The sequence below is a fragment of the Monocercomonoides exilis genome (assembly GCF_001643675.1).
Source record: "Monocercomonoides exilis strain PA203 chromosome Unknown scaffold22-1379369, whole genome shotgun sequence".
Classification (NCBI taxonomy): Eukaryota; Preaxostyla; order Oxymonadida; family Polymastigidae; genus Monocercomonoides; species Monocercomonoides exilis.
In genome coordinates, this window is record NW_027150567.1 from 1,302,911 (window position 1) to 1,330,576 (window position 27,666).

Here is a 27,666-nt window from a genome sequence, read left to right on the forward strand (position 1 = left end):
ATGTTGTTAAAAAAGAAATAATATTCAATTCATCTTTCATTGAAAGTTCGAAACTGAACAAACTTGAACACTTCAAGATTTCACTTTTTTAATTTAAGTTCTCAAAGAAAAATGAACAAAAAGGATTCAGACTGAATATGAAACAAAGGATGTGCAAATTGATTAAGATGATGAATGAAAAAAGAGACTTTTTATATATTAACAATCAACAAGACCATCAAAACGAAAGAAGAATTTTTTTGTTGAAGATTAATGAAAGATAAGTTAGCACACAAACACATTTTCATTACCGAATCAGTTATTTTAAGAATAATTGATCACAATGAACAAAGAAGGTTCATGATACAGAATAATAACACACTCTCAATTTTCACACAAATCGCTTGATGAAGAAGATAGAAGGAAGGGAAAAATTCATCTTTCAAACTTTTTTTTTTCAATATTGCTATCAAAAGATCAGGATTTATTTTGATACTGTGCTGAAAAGTGGAGAAGTGCAAGATAAACGGAAAAATGAAGATGAAGCAAAATATGGTTTTTTTCAATTTCCAGGAACAATTAAAGACACTTTTTAAATGAATAATTGAAAGACGAATTGAATGAATCTTGATGATCATTGGATTGGTTGAAAGTGATTTTTCAAACCGTTTTTAATTTATGAACGAAAAACCACATATGGGAGGCTAAGATTGTCCTGAATGAACTTATATAGGGTCAGTTATTTATCGGGACACTTTTTTTTAATAAAAACCTTGTTTTTTTTATTTTTGAAAAAAATTAAAAAAAAACACAAATGACAAATCCAATTTATGTATAACTTTTCTTTTTTTTTTTCCTTTCAATTTCATTGATTTTTTCCTGTTCATTTTCATGATCATCTTCTTTCACTTCATATTTTCTCTTTATTTTTTCATTTCAACCAAAGACTCTGATACACTATCGTCTTTTTGATCTGCTTTTTTCATTTCTTCTTAGGAATTCTTTTCATCATCAACTTTTTCTTCTTTTTCAGCTTTTTCTTCTTCTTTTATTCCTAAATGTTCACTCCAATCATTCAGAAGCTTCTCATCAGTTATTAACTTTCCATTGAAGTCGAATCTGTTTCAATGAGTTGAAGGTTGATATTCCGATGTTTCTGGCAGCTTCATGAGAATCGATCCAGATTCGTTATGAAGAACTCCACTCGTTGCGAAGGCTTTTTTAATGATAGCAGGTGAGAGTGCGGAATGAATTGCTTGAGGGAGAACATCCACAAATGCTGTTCTTTTTTATGAAGATGTCGACAAAGATGGAGGATCATATTTTGTTTGAAGTTCTGTTTTGAGAACAGCGAAGACTATTTAGTCAAGCAGCTGGATGTTGTGTGTGAGGAATGAAGGAAACAACGTCGATATTTTCTTTTTGAAATTCTCTCCAGATTGACGGATCTGCTATAGAAATGTGTGAGTCGATAAAAACCAATCAGCAAGAGTTTTCTAGTGACATGCGCTTTCTGTGGTCGACAATTTATGGAAGAAGTTTTGAAAGTGCTTTCTTATTGAATTGGTTGCATCCCATTCAACTACTTCCGTTCGGACAGATATCCAGAGTTTTTCATAGCTGCAGCTTCACTTCATCAGGAAGGCTCTTGCAAGACCGTAGAATCACAGAAGGAAGTGCAAACCATCTTCAGTCACAGCAGCAACTTGAGTGGAATTAACCATTTTGGTGATCCTTTGCGAAATCCTGGATTTTCATTTTTTTGGATGAACCACGTTCAGCTTTGAATTGGTTGGAACTCTTCGTGATGATTGGTCCATATTCAATATTTGTTCTTTGAAATGATCAATTTTATCTTGAGAACCCTCCAGTTATGAATTATAGGGATGCTGAACACTTTGGCATAACACCTCAAGGCGATTAACATCAACAATTTTGGAGCGTTTCTCTTCAGCTTGAAATGGCGCTTCACAAATTGATAAGCTGTGGCAATTGAAACGTTTATGAATAAGGTTTCTTTGTCATCTGTATCATTAATCGCATTTTCCATCTTATGTATTTATTAGGATTATTAATTATTTTAGAACAACAAACAAGTTCGCGAACTTTCAGGATAGGCAAACAGCTTCCAGATTTTGATTCAATGATGATCTCTTCCTGCACAATTTGTTCTTTGTCTCCTATAACAAATTGCGGTCTTCCCACTTTTGAAACCAGCCTTTTGCTTCTCAGCGCCCGAACAGCGTTTTTGATCCTTTTTCGTGAGAATTCCATGGAGTTTATAGCGTCTGTAATCCTGACAACTCCATCAACCACAATGCGCGCCATCCGTTCCAGCCGATTGTCAATCCTTCTGTAATCGAAAGATTTCATTGCAGCACGTAATTTCCTTTGTCCAGCAATTCTCTTTTGTTCCACAGCAATTTTCATTTTTTTATTATAGTTATGTTCTTAAGTCCAATTTATTTATTTATTAAATTTAATTTTCAATTTTCATTGAAAATGTATTTTTATTTTCATTTAATACGAATTTAAATGGTTTTACGCACCTTGAAACCCACCTTTTTATTTATTTTTTTCGATGGAAGGGATTAACGCACCCTTCTCCCTCCCATTGGAAATAAACTTCGTATTCAAATGAAATTATCCTAATTTTCAGGGTTTGCTTATATACTGATAATGTTTATAAATATTCAAAAAGTTGGAAATTTTAATTTTCTATTCAAAAATTTAGGCACTGTTAAAGAAAAATGTCCCTTCAAATCACTGACCCCATTTTCTGAAATACGATTTTATTCTTATTGGAGGATGACAAACTGATTGAAAATCCTATTGAAAAGAGAGTTTTTAACACTTTTCTGTATTTATCAAAATCATCTTTCCAATTCATTGTCTTTTAGGAGTTCTTGTTATAAATTGATTACACATTTCAATAGAAGATAATGATCTTTCATTTCATTTCATTTGGCATGAAATTAGTCCAAAGGATTGAAGGTTGGTCTTTCGTTTTAAAAAAGATTTCTTTGGATCAAAATGGAGAATAATTTGTTTTATTTTAAAAATTGTTTTCCATTCCTCAAAATATGCAATAATGCAAAAGAAAAAATTACGATTGGAGAGATATTGTGACTATAACAACAAAACCTTATTGCCAGCTTTGATAAATGTTTCATGAAGGAGAGACAAAGAGTCAGATATCAAAGTTGGATATGAATATCTTCATAACTTTCACCATAATTAATAGAAAGAAATGATAACCTCAGACGTGAAACATTGTTTTGATGAACAGGAAAATGCCAGTTTGAAGTGGAAAGTTCCTGAAATAATTTTATTTTCATTTTCAAGATTAATGAATAAAACGACATTTGATTACTCATTCATCACTTATACCCAACTGGTCTTTATCATGTCCTTTCAAAAAAACATCAGTCTGAGATGAATGAAATTTCATATGTGGTTTTCAGTAGTATCAGACCAAAATCAAAAATATGGAATATCAAACAAAGGTCAATCCGATTCGAACTCTTCATGATTGTGTTTTCAATCCAAAAATATTCAACAAATTCCAAAAAATGAAAAAATCAATTGTGAGAAATATTGAAAAACCAAAGGTTTTGAGGAGAACGCGAAAATTAAAAAACAAACAAATGAAAGATAAAAAACCAGTTGCGAAACATCTTTTGGAACATTTTGTGTTTTGCAAAGAAGAAATAAAAGGGAGAGAGAGAAAAATAGAAAAATAATTTGAAAAAAAAAATTATTTGAATGATTTACATAGGAAAAGAAAAACGACTAACTTCCTAAAATTCCTTCAACTCAAACAGCACTTTCAATAATGCGTTCTTCCGGATCTTCTGATCCATCTTTTTTGACATTCTCTTGAATGAATAACTTTCAGTGATGAAACGGAAAATAATTCTTTTCCTCTGATGAATTCTCTCTCTTTCTCTATTTTTCAAAGTAAAATCCAAAAATATTTTTAACTCATCCTCGTCCATTCTCGTCCATCCTCATATTTTCTTTTTTCCTCTTTAACTTTGCATCAACAAAATTCTCCTTTCAATAATGTTGCCATGCTTTCAACTTCCTTTTTCAACACTCTCTTTATCACACTTCTCACAACATAATTTTTCCTCTCCTTTAACACCAAAAGAATTTAACTGATTATCGCTTCTTTTGTTGTTCATTCTTTTTCTTCATGACGAACTCTCTCTTTCTTATCCTAACTTGCACTCATGCCTTGTTCACTTCGCATCACTCACCGCTCCCCTCACCCTCAACTCCTCCAACATCACCAGCATCACCTCCACAACCACCCCCACCAGCTGTGTCCTCTCCTCTGCCACCTCCCCTGTTCTCTCCCTCTCCCTCGCCAACTGCACCATCACCAACATCAACTCAGAACAGTTCAGCCAACAGACTGCTACCAATGGCGGGTGCATCTCATTCGCCTCATCTGCCCCTTCCAACTCCTTTTCAGTGAGTGACACAAATTTCTCCACCTGCTCTGTGAGCGAGGATACAAGTTCTGGAGGAAGAGGCGGTGCTCTCATGATCGAGTACAAGGATAATTCAGAAGTGTCATCCACAACCTTTTCCATCACCAATATCGTGTTTTCTGCCAACAAGGCCAGTGTCGGAAGAGATCTGTATTTTGTGTGCGAATCCCTTGTCGCTTCTGTGAAAGAGCCCTTGTTCGCCTTCATGAGAAGCATCACTCAGAAAGACAACTCGATTGTTGGGCATTACAGAACAGAAGCATTTGGTGATTGGAATATCGATTTGTTTATATTTCTCAACAGGTATGCAGCTGACAATGAATATGCGAATGATCATCTTGATATCAAAGCAATGAATTGTTGGACATCAAAGATGCCCTGCAAGGGCACACGCAATGCGACGGGGCTTCTGAAGAAGGTGCAGATCATAAGGCACAAATCATTTCATCAGCTGACTTGTCGGTGAAAATATGTGCAAGTGACGACAAGGTCGAAGATATTTGAAGAGAAGGCACACAAAATAGAAGAAAACATCTCACATGTGCATTTGATGAAATCAACATTGCTTGTCGGACATTTATTCTCTTCTTTCATAGAATTTTCCATTAAATATGCCTTTTCAAATAAAGAAGTTTCCTTCATCGTCTCATCTTCTGCGACTTTTTGAAGGCATGTGGACTTGCGAAATCTCTCGAAAAACATCCCTGCAACTGTATGTTCAAAGAAATCTTTTCCCACTTTGTTCTTTCTGCTTCCTGTAATTCTTTCAATCTCAAATTAAATTATGTTGGGCAATCTTCATGGATTGCGTGCCTGATGATCATCTATTCTTGGCTTGACATTGAACCATTTTCATTGAAATATAATTTCAGCTGATGTTCTGTGATAGAATAAATATACGTTTTGTGTTTCCGAAAAGAAAATAAAAGATGACGTCTAACGCTGAATTTGACGGAGTTGAATGAAATGAAAATATCAGTTTTCATTCGTTCATCAAAAAGGGCGTTGAAGAAGAAAAGGATGATCACAATTGTTGAAAAGAAGATAAATGCTGTGTGAAAGTGCGAATGAATGAGGAAGAATGAAGTTGAAGAAGAAGAGGAATAATAATAAGAAGAAGAAGAACTTGGTTCAGATTGAGTGAGAAGAAGAGAAAGAGAAAAGTGCCGAAGGATATGATTCAACTGCACATCCAGAGGAGACGATGGAGGCGACAGAGTGTGTAAGAGAAGCAATGATAGAAGCTGTTGAGATGTTAGACGAATGGAATGAGTGTAGTGAGTCGATGTCTGGAAGATAGTCGCTGAGTGAAGAAGTCATGGCAGCCAATGAATCATCGTGTGAAGAGGTGTTGTGTGAGGCACATGGAAGGTGGGATGAATGAATAGTGCAGGGGATAAAGAGGAGCACCGAAGGAAGATAGGGAGGAGATGGCAGATAGCTGCGGGATGTGACAGTTAGCAGAAGAAGGATCCGACCGGAAGCTGAAGGAAAACAGAGGGATTCTGCTAGAGGCGATGAGAGAAAGGTGACCTATGTGCAGGTTGTTTGGCTGTGGGTTCTTTGTTCCAGTTGAAAATGAGTGGAAGGATTTCGTTGCGGAGAGTCGTGTCGTCGTCCGCGAAGAAGAAACAAGGAAACATGAAGGAACGTGGAATCGGATAAAGTGGAGCGATTCCTATGCGAAGGGCGTAACCAGTTCAGGTCTAAAAGAGAGACAAGTGCCACAGAAGGCGACAGAAACTTATAAGATGGTACTAAAAGAAGAAGATTCACTGAGGGAAACAAAAGAGGCGAAGGGATGTTTCAAGCGCTGTGTTGCTCGCAGATGAAGGAGGGGATGCGAGAAAGAGCAGACCGCCACACTTTTGAGGATGAAGGGACAGCCAGCCCCAGTTGCACAGCTGACGGAATCCCAACACCAGACGCTCTAAAGCAGCCGTCTGGTGTGAAGGAGAACCCGAAGCTCGAGGGAGTGACATAGAGAGAGTTCGCTTTTTCGGTGAGGGAGAGGAGAGATGTGGAGGAAGAGGAGGAAGACGACGAAGGAAGATGCTGATGAATATTTTTGTAATAAATTTGGAAGAAGAAGAAGAAGAATGAGAAGGGGAAGAAGGGGAAGAAGGGGAAGAAGAGGAAGAGGAAGAGGAAGAAGCAGAAGAGGAAGAGGAATAAGCAGAAGAGGAAGAATAAGTTGTTGAGTAGATAAAAATAAGAATGAGAAGGGGAAGAATGAATATATTCCTTCATCATCTTTCACGAAATGTTGGATTTTCTTATCGAAGAAAACGATGATGAAGTTGTTGCTAATGCAGATGTTGATGATGATTGTGATTAATCATTTTCTTCATTTCCTTTTTTCCCATCTTTTTCTTTCTTCTCTTGTTTTTGTTCTCACATGGAACTGACGCTTTGAAGCGTTTTTTTTAATTTCTCTTGTGAATTTTCCCCTCTTTTTGTTTGCAACTTCATAGCTGCTCCACACAAATGATGCATTTGACAAGTTAATAACAATATCATCTTCATCATCATTGTTATATTCTTCTTCTTCTTCCATTCCTTTTTCTTTATCTCTTTCTTTCTCTTCTTCTCCTCTTCCTTTTATTTCCTTTTCAACACTTTTTTTAGAGTTTTCTTTGAAAAACCAAACTTCTTTTATCATCATCGTCAGTACCACTTTTTTGATTCTTCTTTGTTTGCGAGTGAAATCAAACTTTTGTTTTCCTTTTCAAATTCATCGATAAATCAGCAATTCCTTCTTTCTCTTCGCCTTCTTCTCCTTCTTTTCCTGCATTTCCTTCTCCCTTTTCATCCACATTTCCCTCTTCTCCCTATTCTCTTTCTATTCCTTCGCATCTGTCAGCAAACTCTCTTCACTGAAGCAGCATCTCCATTCTATTAATGCAGCTTTTCTCCATCCAGAAGCTGTTTAACATCGACGGAATATCATCCAGTGCTATTCAAGCGACTAAACTGTGCTTGTTGAAGGAAAGGTGGAAAGACACTTTCAAAGGCAGATGCTGCAAGAAGCTCAGGGAAATAAGCACGACGAAGGCGAGCGCATTCACAAGCGACTGCATTTTCCTTTGATGGAATTGGTGATAATCTACGGTAAGGATTAGTTTTGAGTGAAAAATTTTTTAAATTTGCAAAAGAAGTCAGAATATAAAAAAAAAAAAGATTGGAAATTTACAATCAAAATGAGGTGATACCATTTTTAATAATAAGCTCATCTTCTTGCCTCTCAAATTGAAGCTGCTTATCTTTTATCATTTCTTCCCTGTCGTTTCTTTTTATAAACTGAAGTCAAAAGAACAGCGATGAAACACCAAAAGAAAAAGAAAAGGAAAAAAGTGAAAGTGAAAACGCGAAATCATCATTGCTGAAAAAGTTAAAAGAATTTTTATTTTTTATAATTTCTTTCTTTCTTGTTTAAATAAGAATTGTACAAATATTACATAAACTAGATAACACACCTCAATTTGATCAAATACTTCAATCGCAATCTGTTCTATCCTACCAGATTCGCTTCGTTCTCTCTTGTGCTGTTTCTGTGTTTGCTTTGAAATCCACTCAGAAATCGGTGAAACAATGAAAATCATCAAAACAATCCAAAACGATGATTTTTCAGAAAACGTAACAAGCGCATTCACAGAAAATACACATCAAGTGGCAACACAATTAAACGATTAATATGTTGAAATGAACTCAACTCGGTTGCAATTTAATTTCGATATTGGATCAACCTCCCTTTTCCATCTCGAATTTTTTTAACTTCGTTCAATTTCAAAATCTTTTGGAATAGAATCTCTTTTAATGCTCTTCTAACAATGCAGCCCAATGTTGTCTTGATAAATTCTCTTATGCGTTCAATTATCATGCGCTCGAGCACCATCAAAAATGTGAATTGTTGAAAGCTTAATCCCCTCCATCAATCCTCTTTCAGCCTGGATGGCCCACTCAAGAAACGAACAAATAACAAAAGTAACCTGATCCCTCAAAACTTTACTCAATACATTAAATTTGAAACATTCAATGAAACCAGCAAACATTTTGAAATTACAGAAAAAATCATTTCTGACAAGGAAAGCTTCCAAATAACTCTAAAAATGAGTGCAACAATTGAAATGCTAATGTTCAATGCAGTGATGTGATATACACCTAATTAATGAACAAACTGTCGCTTTTTTGTCACTTTTTTGTTGAGTTCAAAAATGAACCAAATTTCCCCTTCTTTATTCCACTCTGAATGTTGAAATAGAATTTTTTCACATTTAGTGTCATAAACGGGATATTTTTTTAGACGTTCAACTATTCATCGAAATTCAATCCAGATCCTTGAAATAAATTATTGTTTATCTGATCATAAAGAAATTATTTTTATTTGTATTTGACTTAATACTGCTAATACCGTTAGCATCTTTGTGATTTCTATTTCATACTGATATTTACGAAGCAAAGCAATTCTCATTGGTCTGCAATAAGTTGATTTTATCGATTATCAATCATATTTGTTGTTTTTGTTATTTTGTTTAAAATATGATACTTTGTGCAATTGATCTTTACAAATATAACGCAGAATAGAAATGTGTGATGAAGGCATATCCGATAATTTTCTCCTGAACATATTCGTCAGAGATAAGTTTTCGAGTTTGTGAATTTTTCTATTTTTTGAGTGTTCAGCGCTTTCCATCATTAATAAATTTATTGAAGAAATGCTTCAAGAATTGGAGCATTATTCAGAAAACGAACAGAAAGAAAAAATTGAAGAAATGAACGGACTTGTGGAGGAAATGGACGAAGAAATGCTCGATTCTGTTGTAACAGAAGAATTGTTCGACAACATGCACAAAATGATTAAAGAAGAGAAATTTTCAATGGAAAATTTAGTTTTTCTTTTGAAATGCATCGGGTGTTGCAATTCTATGAATGGAAGAGGATTTCTTGTCTTTGAAAGATCTGCATTGAACAAATGGATGATAGAGATGATAATTGATGAAAATGAGAAGAATACAGAAGAAAAGAATGAAAAGCTTCTTGTTGACCTTTGCGAATGCTATCTTGTGCTTCTCTACGATCTTCCTTCAGAATTTTATTCGATTTTCTTTCCATGTCTCCTTAATGTTGCTTCAAACAAAGATGAAGACAAGAAGACACAAAAAGAAGTGGAAATGGCATTGTTTGCTTTGTGTTGCATTGGCACGTTTTCCGTATGAGATATTCTGTTCAGCTTTTAACGTTATTATTTTTTCTATTTATATTTTTAATTAGGTTGTGCCGGAAGAACTGTATTTAAATAAAATCAAAGAGATTATAGAATATCATCAGGAGCATCGCAACCTGACACGATTTGCTTATCAATCTGCTTTATTGTTTTTAAAAGACAGATTAAATATGGAAGAAGACCAGTGGACCGTAATTGCGAAAGAAGAACATTTTGTGAGAGAGGTGGCAAGAGAAATGAGTGAGCTAATGGAAAATGTGGATTGGAAGAAAAAAGAAGAAAAAAAGACGGGAACAAAAATGAAAGATTTTACCATTGTGAAAAGATGGTGCAGCGAGCTTATCAATTTTTTTTTGTGTAGCAAAGTTTATAATGAAGAGTTTGTTGGCTTGATTGCTTGCATGACAAGGCTGTGCAGAGCTGCAAAAGAGAATTACGAAGAAATTACCATTTTCTGTTGCAATGATTTGGTGAACATGATGAGAAACAGGCCAATTCTGGCAATTGTGCATGACATGATGGAAGGCGGAGCCTTTGAATTCTTTTTGGAGGAAATTAACCGACCAATGCTTGATGAAAATAGTTTAAGACTTTGTTTGATGTTTTTTATTGAGATTTCAAGCCGAATGAAAGAAAAGGAGGATGATGAAAAGGAGGAAGCGAAAAGGAAGAGGTTGAAAAGACATTTTTTCGAAAGGATGGAAGAAGAAGGATTTGAAGATGCAGTCTTAAGCTTTTATAAAAGACTGGATTATATAAATAGAGTCATTATGGTGACTTATCCTTGATTATTTCCGATTATTTTGTGAATGTTTGAGGAAATGAGGTGAATTGCGTTTTGCAAAACAAAAGAAATTAATTTCTTTTTTCTTTTTTTATTGCTGTTTCACAATTTTGTAACTGTTATTTTCATAATTTTTTTTTTTTTTTTTTTTTTTTTTTTTTTTTTTTTTTTTTTTTTTTTTTTTTTATTTTATTTTTTTATTTATTTATTTATTTTTATTTATTTATTTATTTATTTATTTATTTGTTTTTTGTTTTTTGTTTTTTATTTTTACAATTTCTTGAAAATGGGTTAAAATTTCTGCCTTTTTATAAAAAAAACCTGGATTTGTTTCAAACTTTTTCTTCTCTTTAATCAAAATAAATCTGACGTTTTAAATGATCCAAAACACTATGGAAAAGATATTGAATAACAAAAAAGATTCAAAAATGTGTTCAAGAACAAAATTAAGAAAGAAAAAATTTCTTAACGGTTCATAATTATATCTTTTAAATAATCTTGAATTACGACTGCTATTCTGCATTTGTGTGATACTTGCGTTTTTTCAAGAGCATTATTTTCGTTTCAAAGCATTTTAAGTATCTTTAAAGTTCATTGCTTCTAATCCTGATGTTACAAAAAACATATCGCTTTCCACAACGTCATCTGTACACCCGCAAAACATCTGAATTGTAATTTTCAACAAAAATATTTTTCTTCTTCCTTTCAATTGAAGCACCGTCAAACAAGCACAATTGTTTATTTCTATCTTTGCATCGAAAATCAGTAAGGTTTAGCAAATTTTGTCATTTTGGTTCAAAGTTTGATTTTTTTGTGGATGTTTCAGAAAAATCACATTCATAAAAGAGGAAATACGTTTTTCCAATCATTCGAAATTCGAACAAATGAAGAATTCAAAATCTGTGAAGTGGAATTGCAAACATCGAAGTGATTTGAAAAATAAATTAATTAATAAATAAAATGCATCATCAATAAACAATGCTATCTTCTTAATGCTAATAAAAAGAATCAGATACGCCTATTGTTGCATCACAAAAATTCAATCCAGCGAAGAAGTCTTCATACCCATCTTCTTCCATCTTTTCATACACTTTTCTTTTCATCTCTATTCGTTTTATCTCCTCTTCTTTTCCTTTCATTTCCTCTTTCCTATTTTCTTCTTTCAATCTTTCACAAATATTCTCGAAAAATCGCAAGCAATGAAATGCTGTTTTGTCGTTCATTGTTGATCGATTCATTTCCCCCAACAAAGTTTTGATTGTTCCTCCATTCAACAAGTCTTCAACTTTCACAACTCTATTTTCTGCTGCATTTCTCAAGGGATAAGTGCAATAATCGCTAATATCTCTGCAATTATCCTTCGCTGCTTGATATATCTGAACAATGTTTTTGAGCAGCCCAACATTATCTTTATTCTTCAATCGACAACTTTGAAAATAAATTGCACATGTTTCGACCCATCTCATCAATGCCAATTCTTCTTTCGCTTCTTCTTTGCTCATTTCCTCTTCATTCTTCTTCCAATCAATGCATTTCATCAACTCTTCCAATTTTCGCCTTGCTTCTCTCGCAAAACGCAGCTCATTCGCAACAACTCTTTCGATGGGTTCGTCTCCGTAGAATCTGCAAATCAAAAAGTACCAAGCAGACAGATAGGCAAGTCGAGCCAGATTCTTGTGCTTCTGTTGATGCTCGATGATTTCTGTAATTTCCTTCAAATACAGTTCTTGTTTAATTTTCTATTTAAAAATAAAGGGAAAAAAAACAATTCAATAATGTCAAAAATGAAAAAGAAGTGCCCATACATAAAATTTGTTAATGCAGCTCAAAGACAACAAGGCAATTTCCACTTCTTTTCGAGTCTCTTCGCTTTCCTCTTTATTCAACGCAACTTTGAGGAGACAAGGCACACAAATCGATAACAATTCAGATGGGAAATCATGATGAAGAGAAATATAGCATTCGCAAAGGTCATCCAAAAGCCTTTCGTTCTTTTCTTCTATTCTCCTTTCTTCTTCAATTATCATCCCTGGCATTCTTTTTCTCAATGATGAATCATCAAAAGAATAACAAAAAAAGCTTTTCAATTCCTTACAATATCCAGCTTGCTTCAACAACAAGATTGCGTTTCCCCAAGATAATGTCTTTTCTTCAATCATTTGATTGATTTTATCTAACTGCTCTTTCTTGAAAACAGATTCAAGTTCCTCGTAATTCATTTCATCCATAAACACATTCACTTCTTCGATAATCTGTTTCTGTTCTGCTTCAGTGAATTGTTCCAACAGTGAAAGTTTCTCTTAAAAATTGGGGGAAAAATATCATAAACAATCATCTGCTCGGAAACACAGACAAACCAAGAAATGTTTGTTTCGTTTATGTTGACTGCGAAAATGCAAAATGAAACCATAACAACATATAAATTCATTTTCGAAATATTTGTAGCGCAGTTGAATCAAAAGAATTAAAAACACCGTCAAATATCTAATAAAACAGGATTCCAAACCTCTTTTGCCATCATGATTTTTGCTTCAAAACAAGCAAATCATAAAGAAGAAAAACAGATCTCCAAATCGAACAATTAATAAGGGTGGCAAACCTATAATTTTATAAGTGAAGATTTTCGATTGATGATATGTTGAGATAAAAGTATGTTTGAGCTGCTTAGGTTTACTTCCACGGATGCAACCATGCGAGTTATTTCACTGCAGAAGGGCAATAATTTTGTTAACAGATGGAGGAGCGAGTGGCTGTTTTCCAATATTGTTTGCGAAAAGTGAATAAGTGTGGGAAATTGCATGAAACTTGAACTTAGCTGTATATTGCAAAACATATGGTGCAACATCGACTGTGATATTTTGAATGAAAAATAACTCAAGCAAGATGCAGAAAAAGCGAGCAGAATGCAAGAAAGATTGAATTGAACCGCTTGTTCATTTCGAGGGAAATGTGTTTCACTTGGCATTTCTTTTGCTCAGGACTTATTTTTCATGGGCTTATTGGGGGGAAATTTTCTTTGTGGAAAAGGAAAGAGAATTGAGGGGTTGGATAATGGAGGAAGCGAACAGAACGAAGCACTCAGCAGGCCTTATCAACAATTTCATTTGCATTTTACACGGAACGTGATGGAATGCTGTCAACAGAGACATGACATTGAATTGGGTTTTGAAAAGGAGCTTATTTGGAGAATATGTGTTTTCATCAGATATCGCAGCCAACTTCACAATGGATTCTAAGAACAAGAAAACCAGTTTGACAGACAATTACCAATCCCTTGGAGATGGGAAAATATTTCAAGACCAAAAAGATGGTTTGATTTTTTAATTTCATTCATTTTTCTTTTAAGATGTTCTTTGAATGAATACAGATTGGTTACGAACAGGAATACCGCAAAGAGAGAGAAGCCTTTTTATCCTTTTTCAAAAGAACAAGAAGTTTTGAGATTATTTTTGTTTGGATTGCATTCAACGATGACATTCGTCACTTCTGCCATCTGTTTTGATTGATGCATAACCCGACAATGCTTGATATGAGCTTGAAAGAGAGAGAAAAGCAGTTTATTTGGCTTATTTGTGAGAGTGTTCGGCAGAAGCGACTCTTTTGTAGGGGCTGATGATTTGGCTGGGCATTCGCATTCAGAGCACATTCAGTTTTTTCTATCGCGAAACATGACTTGGAAAAGAAGACATCTTCTATTTTTCTTCACTTTTTCGTTCACCTTCTTCTTCTTTTTCTTCATCACATTTGTCCAAAGATGAATGGAATTCTCATATTCTGAATAGAATTGAATCAATTGCAAGCGTTATTTCACCCCAACTTATGCAAAAATACAGACAAGTAATGAAAATGGGAAGGGAGAAAGAAGAGAACGAGAACGAGAACGAGAACGAGAATGAGAATGAAAAAGAAAAAGTGAAAGTGAAAGTGAAAGAAGGAAAGATGAAGAAAAAGAAATAGTTGTCAAAGAAGAAAGAAAAAAAGGGAAAAGATTTCACGATCAAGAGAAAGAAAAAGAGGAAGGGGAAGAGAAAGAGGAAGAGGAAGAAGAGGAAAATGATCGAATTTATTTTAGACTACAAACACTTAAAAAGATCAACGGAATGAGAGAATTTTCATTGACAAAAATAAAAAAAAAGATGATAAGAAGAAAAAACATCATAAAAACAAAACCACACTCGGAAAATCAAGCGAAGAAGTATATTTCTCCCTTGCCACTAATTCTCCGGATGCGTTGCTTGATCATTAACTTATGAGATTTTGAGGATATAAGAAGAAGAAGCGAAGGCAGAAGGAAAGGGAGAAGAAGGAAAACGAGAAAGAAGTTATATTTCATAAGATTATTTGTGCAAAGAGGGACAGAACTTTGACAGAGAAAAGAGAGATGGAGAGAAAAGAATAAACTGTCAAAGAGGAAGAAAGAAGGATAAAGATGAATGGAAATGAGGAAAAGGAAGAAATAAAGGAAAATTGAATTGAAAAAGATAAAGAGAAAAATTATCAAAACGTATTTTCATGTTTCTATCAACAAAATAACAACTGTATTCTCAGAAAATTTTGTTTCCTTTAACTTTTCTCCATCGTCATCATCTTCCTCTTCGTTTATTTTTCTTCTTCTTCTCCACCTCAAAATAAATCAAAACCTCCTTCGCCTCCTCCTCCTCATCCTCTTCTTCTTCTTCCTCTTCCTCTTCTTCTTCTTCTTCTTCTTCCTCTTCCTCTTCTTCTTCTTCCTCTTCCTCTTCCTCTTCCTCTTTTTCTTCTCATTTTTCTTTTTTTTCAGCACATACAAAATCTCCTCCTTCTCCTTCTCTTTCGGTTTTAGACGAAGCTTATCCTTTTTGAAACCATGCTCCCATTTTGTCTACTCTTTCTTCGATTTCTTCTGCTTCTTCTCATGTTTATTCTCCTCTTCCTTTTCCTCTTCTATCTCCTCCAGCCCCGCCTCCACTAGCCTCCTTAGAAATAACTTCCCTTCTACACATGCTGCTATCACTCGCTCCATCACATCGTCATCCAGCTTCACTACTGCACGCCTCGACTTCTGCTAAAGGGATTACAGCAGTGCAACCTCCGACGGAAGCAACGACGGGTCAAACAGATCGTAGATCGACGGGAACGCATCCACATCTGCAGCTGCAAAGATCCGCTTCCTCCCCAACTTTGTGCCCACCGACGCTGCAAGCGACGGAAGAGGTATCGCCAGCGGAACCGAAAGCATTGCTGAAAATTCCGCATCGTGTGTATACGCGACATCCCCACACAGCACCTCCAGCTGCGTCGCGCCATATCCCTCGAAGCATCTACAGCGCTCTCAATAATGACTTCTTATGATTTGCGCACACATCACATTCTTCAGGCAACACTATCTGAATCCGTCTCTCAATGTCGTCCATCGCTGCTTCCGAAGTGTATGACTCTGTTACTGTCGACGCATACAAAGGGTCAATCGCAGTTGCTGAAAATACTGAAGATAACTGCTAATCTCCTGTTGCCTTCTTCTCTTCGCTTCTCCGCTTCCTGAATGGCGAAGTTGATCGGAGTGCTGCTCCAGTTGAAGAAGCGGAAGATGCGGAATTAGATGAAATAAAGTGAAGAAGATAAAGATGCTGTGCAAAGAGACGATCGACGCTCAGTTCAAGTCATTCGATGCATTTTTAGATTATTCATTCGCGTCAGACAGATGCTCCACTGGCGACACAAATGCAACATCTTCATTCGGTTCTGAAAGGTTGATCAACATCGAAAGATTTTCATTTTTGAGCGATAGAGAGAAAGATGGAATGCAATTTCTTTTGGTAATGCATTGAAAAAATAAACAAAAAGAAAAGCGAAAAACAAATGAAAAAACAAAAACAGCTGAAGAAATGAAACAAAACTGATCTTCAAATGAAAAACGATTGTTAAATTGTATTTCAATGTAATTATTTTTATGTTCAGATTGATTATGTTTCTTTTCTTTCTTTCTATTTTTTTTATTCATGAAAACGCGCGATATTTTTTATCCTTTTGGAAAAAATTTATTGTTTTGAATTGTTTTTGCAGAGTCATTGGAAGAAATAATTGAAACAAACCAGAAAAGTTAAAATGGTGTATTGATAATAGAAAATCAATTGAATTGAACGAAAAAATGTTGATGATGAATTATAATTGGTGTGTGAAATGAAACAAATCTTTGAATTACATTTCAACAAATAATCACACATTCAATGCGATTAATGAGGAAGAAAAGATAAGAAAAACACTATGATATTCACAAATATATGCTTTATGAAATGAAAATAAAGCAAAATTGCTCTGAAAGAATTGGAAATCTCAATTCTACTCCTGGGTGCTCATTTCTTGTTCTTTGCTTCCCTCGTTGTCTCCATCTTTGTTGCTTTTGGCCTTCTTTTTCTTGACAATCACAATAACAACAACAATCACAACAACTGCAACAACAACAACAACAACTATTGGAACAACAATTGCAACAACAGTTCCAGCATTTGGTTTCTTATCTTCTGGAGAAAGATCTTCTGTCTTCTTCAAATATTTCTCATACACATCAGTTGGTTCTGATTCTTCATCTTTTGCTCCCACAATCCAGCCGGCTGTTGAATTGTCATAATCATTCGCAAACTCAAATGCATCTTTTTGTTTGCAGAATTCTTCAAAATCTGGGGCAACGATGAACAGAGAAGTTGATTTTGAGCCAGCTGTGTTTGAGCTGTCTATCTCCAGGTTGTTTGATGATGGAAGCTGAAGATTCGATGTTGCATTGAGCATGGAAATAAATATTGCTCCTGATTTCCCTTCTGGTGCTGAACATGACTTGAATGAACATTTGCTTGACCTTCCAATAGCCACTGTTGACTCTTCCGAACTCAAAGAAATCTCCAAGCCAGCTGTATTTCCATTCTTTGAATTGGCTTCACGAATGTTCAATCCCTCAACAACAATTTTCCCGGCTTCGACTCCTGGATCCGAAATATAAATTGCAGAATCGTCTGAAAATTTGACATTGCTGATCTCCACTCCATTCGCAGACGCTTCTATTACCTCTTTAAAAGTAAATGGCGATGTCAAAAACGAAACTGTTTTTCCATCATCTGTGCATGCGACAGTGTTCAACGAAACTTTCCCCCTCCAAACGCTCACAAGACTGCCTACAACAACATCATCCCCATCAGCATTTATCGTCATTTTCTCTGGCAATTGGGCTGCAACTCTAACAAATCGGCAATTGTTGATCGTGAGTGAGGTTGACATCATATTTCCTAAAATCAAAAAATTCCATTTTTTCTCTGATGTGGGAAAGTTGAATGCCAAATACTTGAATTCCACTTCTTTTTCACATGTGAATAAAGCACTTGAAGCTCGAACATCGCAATCAATAGCCACTTCTGCATTTCCATTTCCGTCGCTGTTCACTCCTTCAATGATTATTCCACGGCTCTTGCTAAATGTAATTACTTCAGCTTCAAGTGGATCGTCGGATTTTAATATTGCAATTCTAAATGTATCTTCTCTTGCGATCATTCCCAACAATTCGTTGGCCTCCTTCAAACTGAAAATTGGTCTTTCCAAGCTTTCACCATTCCCAGTGCCTCCAGACTTCGCATAAATCTTTGAAGCATCTTGCGATGGAGGCAGTAAAGGATCTAAATACTTGGATACAAAATCAATTTCTTCGTAGTTATTATTTTCAATTCCAGCTACATTCCACTTGTTACCTCTTCGTGTGTAATTAGCTGCAAAACTCTTCTTCATTGCATCTGCAATGTCTTCGAATAATGAGTCATTAGCCATCTCTAAACACAACCCAACGTTCCTTTTTGATTCGCTTTCTCCTGCTGTGCATCTGTCAAATATCAGATTCGTTCCGTCTTCGGGCCATTTAATCTGACTTGCTGATTCAATTGCAAGCGTTCGTAGATATATTCCTCCAGAACCTTGATTATTCTTGCAACTGCAAGATGAAAAAGTGGTGACGCCTTCATCTCCAACGGTAAATGTGCTTTCGCCATTTTTGAAGCTAACATACAATGATCCGTAACGAAATGCTTCGCATTCAATAAAATTGCTTCCATTCAATGTGACATCACATTTATTGTTACATGTGATCTGAATAACAGATAACGCACTTGTCTCAACTTTCTTCAAAGTTATATTTGACAATATCACTGTTTGAGTGTCATGTGCCATAAACAGTTCGTTCTCCGATGCTAATGCAGTTGATTCATCCGCGCACTCAACTGAGACCATCGTCAATGATCCTTCAGATGAGTACACAAGATAAATATCAGTGAAACATCCTTCACCTTCTGGCCGAATAAATCTGCAGTTGCTAATTGACAAGGATGCCATAGAACTGTGTATCAAATCAAACGATCCATACTCTTGGCTTTCATTTCTCATCGTTGTTGGGAAGTGAAACGCCAAGTATTTGAATTCCACATCACAATAGCAATTAAATAGATTACTTCCTGTATGAACGTAACAATCTATTGCCACTTCAGTGTTCCCATTTCCATCGCTATTCACTCCTTCGATCGTAATTCCTTTGTTCTTTTCGAAGGTTATCGCTTCTGCAGTCAATGGGTTATCGTCATAAACAATTTTCATGTGGCATGCGCTGTCATTGGTCAGCAGATTATATGCATCTATCAATGATGGCTTTTCCTTCCTAATCTCCAATCCGCTGTTTTCATCTTTCCCGCTTTGCTTCACATATACTGTTGATGTTGCTGATGACTCTTCTTGTGAGTAAATAGATATCATAATTTTGAAAAGAATTAATCCCAAAAACATTCTTAAAAGCACTTTTCAATAAAACACTATTTTGATCAATTTTTATATAACTTTGATATAGATCAGTGAAAAAGTTTTTGAATCTCTTTTCAAAGAATAATACTATTTTAAGCAACGAATAAATAAGAAATAATATGACATAATTATTCAAAGCAAACTTATTTTATACAACAAATGTCAAATCAATGAAAAAACATTTATATGAAATATTGTTTGTTTGTTTAATAACGTTTTTTTCTTTAACTTTATAAGTGATGAAGTCAATGTTCAAAAAATTTAGAAATCTATCGCTTTTACACAGGATCAGCAATTTGACACTCCCAAATTTCAAAACTGGCACTGAAGTTTTATTGCTCCCAACAACACTTCTTTGAAAATATAAATGTCTTCCATTGGTTCCAAAACAGGGAACTTTATATGAAACTGAAGATTAATTATATTTTTCATTAAAAAAAATTTTTTTTTTCAATTTTAACTTTGTTGGACAATAAATATATTAGCTCTTGCATGTTTGTTTTCAAACGGTTTCAAAACTGATGAAATAATTGAAAAACCATTCAACTACATAGAAAACTGTAAGAAAATGTTTCTTTGCACATCTAAAACACTTCTGAACAACAATAAAGATGCAGTCAACAGCAAATTGAACAAATGATTAATCGCTTTTCATTTCATATTCTTTTTTTTCTTCTTGCTTTTTCTTTTTCAAGAAGTAGTTTTCATGAGCCTTCTTTTTTTTGTGTGTGTGATTATTGGAGAAATGCATCTTGTCATCATTCAAACGTGTCTCACTCTTGAAGCTGTTAAACGTTTTGCTTTCCCCTTGTTTTTAATGATTGATTCTTTAAATTTTTCTTCTTCAAATGCATCTTTATCATCTTGAAGAATATCCAGCATACTTCTTTTTTCTGATTTGGTGTGTAATTATGGATTTTCAAGCTTTTTATGTCCAAAGCATGAAAAAATAGTTTCACTTATTACATTTTTCAACTTCACCAGATTTCAAAAAATTTTTGATTTTCATAACTGTAAACAAACATCATTGACATAATAACATTATATTTTGTGACCTCACATGCATTTCAAAAAAGAAACTAATTTTATTTTGTTGCGTTAATCTCAAAAATTTAATCTTATATGAATAATTATTCAATGAAAATTCCTGAAGTCTAATATTTTGTTGCAAATAAGAAATAATCTGATTTATTTGTTTCATTGATCATCCTTATTCATTGTCGCAATTTGAATTATTAAGAAAATCAATGAATTAAATAAGTTAGAACTATGTCTTTAAAATAAGAACTCTTTTCTTTCGTGATAACATTTTCTTATTAATAATAATATTTTTTCTTTCAAAACGTCGAAAGTTGGATAATCAAAACATTTTTTAATTGTTTCGATTGATTTCTTCACTTGGCTGATCCTTTTTGAAATCATAAAAAATTCCGACGTTTGATCATAAAAAATTTTCATTAAGTGTGGGGTTGATAAGAAAAAATTTTTGTTAAATAATTCAAAAATCTGCATTCATATATTGTTAATATAATTTATTTGTTCGTTTAAAATTGTTTGCAATTGTTGTTATTTCAAATTTTGAAAAAAATATAAAAAATTTATTGGAAAACATCGATAATTCAATAAACACAACAAAACATTTTTTTTATCATTAATATAACATGAAAACAACAATAACAATATGAAATCAATAATTATTTAATATGAAAATTAGTTTAATGAGTTATTACAAAGAAATTTTAAAAATGAAATTGAAGATTCTAAAACATTTGTTGAAAACAAACAATTTTCATTTACACAAATGAAAAATATAATAGTTAAACTAGATATTTATCAGATATGCAACAATTAGAAGTTGATATTAGCTTGGAAATAAATAATACTTTAAAGAAGTTATTTTTATAAATTGATCAAAATTATTTTTTGAAATTACAAAGAAATAATGAAAAATTAAAGAAAATACAAAAACATCTGCTTTTTTCACTCAAAAAGGCCACAACTGTAATGACCTCATCTTTCACATCCTCTGTTATTCTTTTTTCCATCCTTCCACAATTCAATCTTCTGCCTCCTTGAAGGGTTCCTTGCTGCATCATCATTCCTCTATTCTCTTTAGAATCAGCTTCACTCCCTCAACTCCACTCTGCTTTGTGCAAATAAAAGAACCATTCGCCTCTTCGACATATCATCCAATTTCCTTTGCATCCCCCACCCGGCTCCTTGCGCTCTCAACGCTTTTTCCCTCATTCTCTTCCGCACCATCATCTCCACACTTTGTGCGGCCTCTCAAATTCTTGTGCTCAATGCTGACTCTGGTTGCTTTCCCGAGCATCTTCTCTCCAAATATCTCATTATTGCAGCAGAAAACATTATTCTTCTCTATCTCCTGAGCAATCACATATTCTTCTCTTCCTTTTCACCAAAAAAGTGAGAAAATTCATTAAGAATTATTCACTCCGTTTTTGACTTCCCTCTCGAATGTCTTGCTTTGAATAAGCGTTCGTATCATCATCCATGAATTCACCAACAAAAGCAATGCTATGAAAAATAACCGCTTTTTCTGTGGATTCCTCATTTGCTCTTCTCATTCCAAACTCAGCATTGCATCTCTTTGAGGAGGTGAAGGGAAGCTCCAAAACTTCTGTCTGAATTAACAACCGTGAATGTTCCCTCAACTGTATCACATCTCAGCACTCTTCCGCTCTCTTCGAATCTGCACTTAAAAACTCTCGTGAAAAAAGCAATTGACAGGATGGCTCAGACATCCAAGGATTGCTTCTTTCTTCATTGCGGCGTGTTGTTCAGGTCAATCAACACATTACTCTTCAAACTTCTTTCATTTTTCTTTTCATTTTCATTGTTTTTCAAATATCTTCAATTTATTTTCTCTTCTTATTTCTTTCTTTTTCTCTGCAAAACAATTACTTCTATCTCTTTGTCCTTATTCTCTTCAAGAACAATTGAAATATTCTTCTCATTTTCAACAATTTTGTTTTCTTCAGAAATACCCTCTTTCATTCTAATAAAACATCTTATTCAGAAGCAAAAAATGTGAAAATTCAACAAATGAAACGATAGATGATGATTATTGAGTGTGATATGATGTTTGTGGATATAAAGAAGAAGAAGATGATGATGAAGATGAAGAAGAAGAAGAAAATCTTCATATGCTGAAAATCGGTGAATTTGAGGAAGATAAAGGCGGTTTTGCAATGAAAATGATGTGTGTCGCATTTGAACACGTTTAAGCAGCTATCTCTTTCTCTTCCTCAGGAGAAAAAGATGAATCCACAAAAGAGCAGCAAATTTCGGAACAGAAACATTCAGCTTTACAGCAATCAATAAACCATGAAGATTACTAAATGGAAGATGACACAAAAGAAGATAAAATAATTGTTGCTTTGTTGTTTCAGATGTTGCTCCTTGAAATTATCAAGATAAGAATGAATATGACTTTTTATTCAACACTTCTTTGAACGACTCTGGTGCATGTGTGTTCGCTGCAACCTTCTCAGTCTCTTCTTCAGCTTTCTATTTCACACTCTCTTCTTTTAATCATCCTCGCGTGTATCTTTTTCTTTCTTCTTTTCCATTGTTGACTCTCTCTTTCTCTCTCTCTCGCTAAAACTCAAAGCAGCTGAAACAGTTAAACATTGAAATATTCATGTTCTTCTTCCTCCTCTTTTGACATTTTGAGAATGACAACATTCATGTTTACTTTTTTTCTCCTTCTTTTTTGTTTTGAGTGCACTTTCTTTCAGTATTTCATCTAAAAAGCTTTCAAATTAAACTTCCTATCTGTTTAAAACCAGATCTTTTCGAATTCGCAGCGCCTTCATTATCCAAACAACAAGAGGCGATTCGAAATGTCCCTTCATCAACACCTTCCTCTTGTTCGCTTCACTTTCGAAGTTCGATTCGCTTATATAAATCTTCATCTTTGTCAGATTTGAGATAAACGCCTTTCTCTTCTTCTTGACCTGCTCCAGCTCCTTCTTCTGCTCGTCTTCGAGCTTTTCCCGCTCTTTCTCTGAATTCTCCCACTCTTCCTCCAGAGACTCCTTTCTCTTCTTCACTGCCTCTTCCTTCTGCATCTTCTCCATCTTCAGCTGTATCGCTTTCTCTTCCTCAATTCGATCGATGCGGCTTGGAATGGTTGACAATTTTGGCTCGGGAAAGCAAAATAGGCAAAGGAATGGGGTGATTCATTTGATAAGTGGGAGTTTGAATGTAGGTGGAAGAAGGAGAAAAGATCACATTGAAAGAGGGGGAAAAGTGATTGATGTGAAAAAGACAAAGCATTGGCAATCTGATTGTTATCAGATGAAATTGGTTCTGATGGAAGAAGGAGATGATGAAGATAATGAAGAAGAAGAGAAGGATGTTGATGCAGTTGATTGAAGTGTTTATTGAAGCGTTGACTGAGGAGTCTGATTTATTCCAACTAACGTTGCGTAATGACATTTTGTTTGTGAAAAGATGATCTGTTTATTCTAAATGATTCTCTTTCATTTTCTTCTCTCAGCTCCCTTTCTTTCATTCAACTCAGTTTTTCGTTTGTTTTCTTCTTCGATTTCAACAAGAACTCCTTTCTCTCCTTCTTCCTTTCGTTCTCCTCCTCTTCCACTCCTCTCACCACATCCACATCTTTCACTTCCTCCTCAAACCACTTGCCATCTACAAGCGGAATATCGCCAGCTGACATCAGAGTCAGTATCCTTTCAGGTGCCAGCGATAAAAACAGCGAAAGATAATCTGTGTTCTTCTTCTCCTCTTTCCTCGTCTTTATCCCTTCCAATGTCTCACGAAAGTAGTTTCTTGGAGCCTAGGTTAGGGTTAATTGTGACAAAAACTCGTTTTTCAGACAAGCAACTACTGAGATATCATGATTTGTGATATTATCTGACAACTTTTCTGTCATGACTTATGAAAATATTTGATTTTTATTGAAAATCCAGTCAAAAACAATGATAAAATAAATTTTTTAAAAATGATTGAGAACAATGACAAATCTGATTGTAGGTTCGGGTTAGACCGTGCTGAACCTGATGATTGTTGTTGTAGTTTTTGTGGTCATCTAATAGAAACTCAGGGAAAAAACTTAATTTTTTAGTCATTTTTTCAGTCATTTTAACATGTCATTTTTGACCAAAAATTTGCCTTACCCCCGAGTTTGATGGGGGGTGCCCAGCCTCCAGTATGTGGCCTTCGTAGAAGGCGGACGCGGAGCGGACGCCTTCTAAAACCTCGTTTCCTGCCTTTTCACAGGGCCTGCGCCCTGCAAAACCGACCCTTCTGGGGTCATATTTGACCAACACTGAAAATTTCATATATTCGTTCCTGTCACCTGGGCATTTCATCTGACAACCCCCACACCACCCCCACACCCCCCATACCCACTGACACTCCCACTGTATATATCTGTTATAATGTCAGAATATCCTTTGATTTTTAATGAATTTTTCTTGTCATTTTTTTGAGTGAAGAAAAACAATAAATATTTTATATCTCACTGGAATGACTGATTTGGAGGGAGATATTTTGCCAGTGTGTTAGTTGTGAATTATGTGTAATAAAACAATATTGGAGAAAAAAAGAAAAAATTGAAAATTAATTAATTGAATATTATTGTTTTCATTCAGACAAGTCATTTGACTGAAAATATATAAAAATAATTTTTTAAAAAATAGAAAAATTTAGGTTGCAGTTAAAGTGCGTTGAAATATGCCTGAATTATCCCAACAAATATTAATAATTAATTATCACAAAATTATCAATCAACTTTTCTATCATGACTTATAAAATAATTGAATGTTTATTTCTATTTATTCAAAAATAATAATAAAATAAATTTTTTAAAATCTATCATGCACTCGGTTAGGGTTAATTGTGACAAAAACTCGTTTTTCAGACAAGCAACTACTGAGATATCATGATTTGTGATATTATCTGACAACTTTTCTGTCATGACTTATGAAAATATTTGATTTTTATTGAAAATCCAGTCAAAAACAATGATAAAATAAATTTTTTAAAAATGATTGAGAACAATGACAAATCTGATTGTAGGTTCGGGTTAGACCGTGCTGAACCTGATGATTGTTGTTGTAGTTTTTGTGGTCATCTAATAGAAACTCAGGGAAAAAACTTAATTTTTTAGTCATTTTTTCAGTCATTTTAACATGTCATTTTTGACCAAAAATTTGCCTTACCCCCGAGTTTGATGGGGGGTGCCCAGCCTCCAGTATGTGGCCTTCGTAGAAGGCGGACGCGGAGCGGACGCCTTCTAAAACCTCGTTTCCTGCCTTTTCACAGGGCCTGCGCCCTGCAAAACCGACCCTTCTGGGGTCATATTTGACCAACACTGAAAATTTCATATATTCGTTCCTGTCACCTGGGCATTTCATCTGACAACCCCCACACCACCCCCACACCCCCCATACCCACTGACACTCCCACTGTATATATCTGTTATAATGTCAGAATATCCTTTGATTTTTAATGAATTTTTCTTGTCATTTTTTTGAGTGAAGAAAAACAATAAATATTTTATATCTCACTGGAATGACTGATTTGGAGGGAGATATTTTGCCAGTGTGTTAGTTGTGAATTATGTGTAATAAAACAATATTGGAGAAAAAAAGAAAAAATTGAAAATTAATTAATTGAATATTATTGTTTTCATTCAGACAAGTCATTTGACTGAAAATATATAAAAATAATTTTTTAAAAAATAGAAAAATTTAGGTTGCAGTTAAAGTGCGTTGAAATATGCCTGAATTATCCCAACAAATATTAATAATTAATTATCACAAAATTATCAATCAACTTTTCTATCATGACTTATAAAATAATTGAATGTTTATTTCTATTTATTCAAAAATAATAATAAAATAAATTTTTTAAAATCTATCATGCACTCGGTTAGGGTTAATTGTGACAAAAACTCGTTTTTCAGACAAGCAACTACTGAGATATCATGATTTGTGATATTATCTGACAACTTTTCTGTCATGACTTATGAAAATATTTGATTTTTATTGAAAATCCAGTCAAAAACAATGATAAAATAAATTTTTTAAAAATGATTGAGAACAATGACAAATCTGATTGTAGGTTCGGGTTAGACCGTGCTGAACCTGATGATTGTTGTTGTAGTTTTTGTGGTCATCTAATAGAAACTCAGGGAAAAAACTTAATTTTTTAGTCATTTTTTCAGTCATTTTAACATGTCATTTTTGACCAAAAATTTGCCTTACCCCCGAGTTTGATGGGGGGTGCCCAGCCTCCAGTATGTGGCCTTCGTAGAAGGCGGACGCGGAGCGGACGCCTTCTAAAACCTCGTTTCCTGCCTTTTCACAGGGCCTGCGCCCTGCAAAACCGACCCTTCTGGGGTCATATTTGACCAACACTGAAAATTTCATATATTCGTTCCTGTCACCTGGGCATTTCATCTGACAACCCCCACACCACCCCCACACCCCCCATACCCACTGACACTCCCACTGTATATATCTGTTATAATGTCAGAATATCCTTTGATTTTTAATGAATTTTTCTTGTCATTTTTTTGAGTGAAGAAAAACAATAAATATTTTATATCTCACTGGAATGACTGATTTGGAGGGAGATATTTTGCCAGTGTGTTAGTTGTGAATTATGTGTAATAAAACAATATTGGAGAAAAAAAGAAAAAATTGAAAATTAATTAATTGAATATTATTGTTTTCATTCAGACAAGTCATTTGACTGAAAATATATAAAAATAATTTTTTAAAAAATAGAAAAATTTAGGTTGCAGTTAAAGTGCGTTGAAATATGCCTGAATTATCCCAACAAATATTAATAATTAATTATCACAAAATTATCAATCAACTTTTCTATCATGACTTATAAAATAATTGAATGTTTATTTCTATTTATTCAAAAATAATAATAAAATAAATTTTTTAAAATCTATCATGCACTCGGTTAGGGTTAATTGTGACAAAAACTCGTTTTTCAGACAAGCAACTACTGAGATATCATGATTTGTGATATTATCTGACAACTTTTCTGTCATGACTTATGAAAATATTTGATTTTTATTGAAAATCCAGTCAAAAACAATGATAAAATAAATTTTTTAAAAATGATTGAGAACAATGACAAATCTGATTGTAGGTTCGGGTTAGACCGTGCTGAACCTGATGATTGTTGTTGTAGTTTTTGTGGTCATCTAATAGAAACTCAGGGAAAAAACTTAATTTTTTAGTCATTTTTTCAGTCATTTTAACATGTCATTTTTGACCAAAAATTTGCCTTACCCCCGAGTTTGATGGGGGGTGCCCAGCCTCCAGTATGTGGCCTTCGTAGAAGGCGGACGCGGAGCGGAC

The 27,666-nt window shown here is 34.3% G+C and overlaps 7 protein-coding genes across 7 annotated transcripts; 2 read left to right on the forward strand and 5 right to left on the reverse strand.

The window, feature by feature from the left end:
* Nucleotides 1-4,223: 4,223 nt before the first annotated feature.
* On the reverse strand, nt 4,224-4,694 carry MONOS_1877 (uncharacterized protein; the record flags this gene model as incomplete). The annotated part of the gene is made up of 1 exon (XM_067871756.1): nt 4,224-4,694. The coding sequence occupies one exon, from the start codon at nt 4,692-4,694 to the stop codon at nt 4,224-4,226; it is 471 nt and encodes a 156-aa protein (XP_067727655.1).
* Nucleotides 4,695-6,013: 1,319 nt separating this feature from the next.
* Nucleotides 6,014-6,462, forward strand: MONOS_17583 (uncharacterized protein; the record flags this gene model as incomplete). Its single annotated transcript, XM_067870517.1, has 2 exons — nt 6,014-6,232; nt 6,307-6,462. 2 exons carry the CDS (start codon nt 6,014-6,016, stop codon nt 6,460-6,462), a joined length of 375 nt encoding a protein of 124 aa, XP_067727656.1.
* A 1,211-nt stretch (nt 6,463-7,673) lies between these two features.
* Nucleotides 7,674-8,080, reverse strand: MONOS_17584 (uncharacterized protein; the record flags this gene model as incomplete). Its single annotated transcript, XM_067870518.1, has 2 exons — nt 7,674-7,778; nt 7,955-8,080. 2 exons carry the CDS (start codon nt 8,078-8,080, stop codon nt 7,674-7,676), a joined length of 231 nt encoding a protein of 76 aa, XP_067727657.1.
* A 984-nt stretch (nt 8,081-9,064) lies between these two features.
* MONOS_17585 (uncharacterized protein) lies at nt 9,065-10,490 on the forward strand (the record flags this gene model as incomplete). Its single annotated transcript, XM_067870519.1, has 3 exons — nt 9,065-9,128; nt 9,192-9,688; nt 9,750-10,490. The coding sequence occupies 3 exons, from the start codon at nt 9,065-9,067 to the stop codon at nt 10,488-10,490; spliced, it is 1,302 nt and encodes a 433-aa protein (XP_067727658.1).
* Nucleotides 10,491-15,347: 4,857 nt separating this feature from the next.
* On the reverse strand, nt 15,348-15,786 carry MONOS_15681 (uncharacterized protein; the record flags this gene model as incomplete). The annotated part of the gene is made up of 2 exons (XM_067868574.1): nt 15,348-15,530; nt 15,583-15,786. The coding sequence occupies 2 exons, from the start codon at nt 15,784-15,786 to the stop codon at nt 15,348-15,350; spliced, it is 387 nt and encodes a 128-aa protein (XP_067727659.1).
* A 772-nt stretch (nt 15,787-16,558) lies between these two features.
* MONOS_15680 (uncharacterized protein) lies at nt 16,559-19,276 on the reverse strand (the record flags this gene model as incomplete). The annotated part of the gene is made up of 1 exon (XM_067868573.1): nt 16,559-19,276. One exon carries the CDS (start codon nt 19,274-19,276, stop codon nt 16,805-16,807), a length of 2,472 nt encoding a protein of 823 aa, XP_067727660.1. The 3' UTR covers nt 16,559-16,804.
* A 3,809-nt stretch (nt 19,277-23,085) lies between these two features.
* MONOS_15679 (uncharacterized protein) lies at nt 23,086-24,651 on the reverse strand (the record flags this gene model as incomplete). The annotated part of the gene is made up of 3 exons (XM_067868571.1): nt 23,086-23,437; nt 23,959-24,116; nt 24,457-24,651. 3 exons carry the CDS (start codon nt 24,649-24,651, stop codon nt 23,086-23,088), a joined length of 705 nt encoding a protein of 234 aa, XP_067727661.1.
* Nucleotides 24,652-27,666: the final 3,015 nt, after the last annotated feature.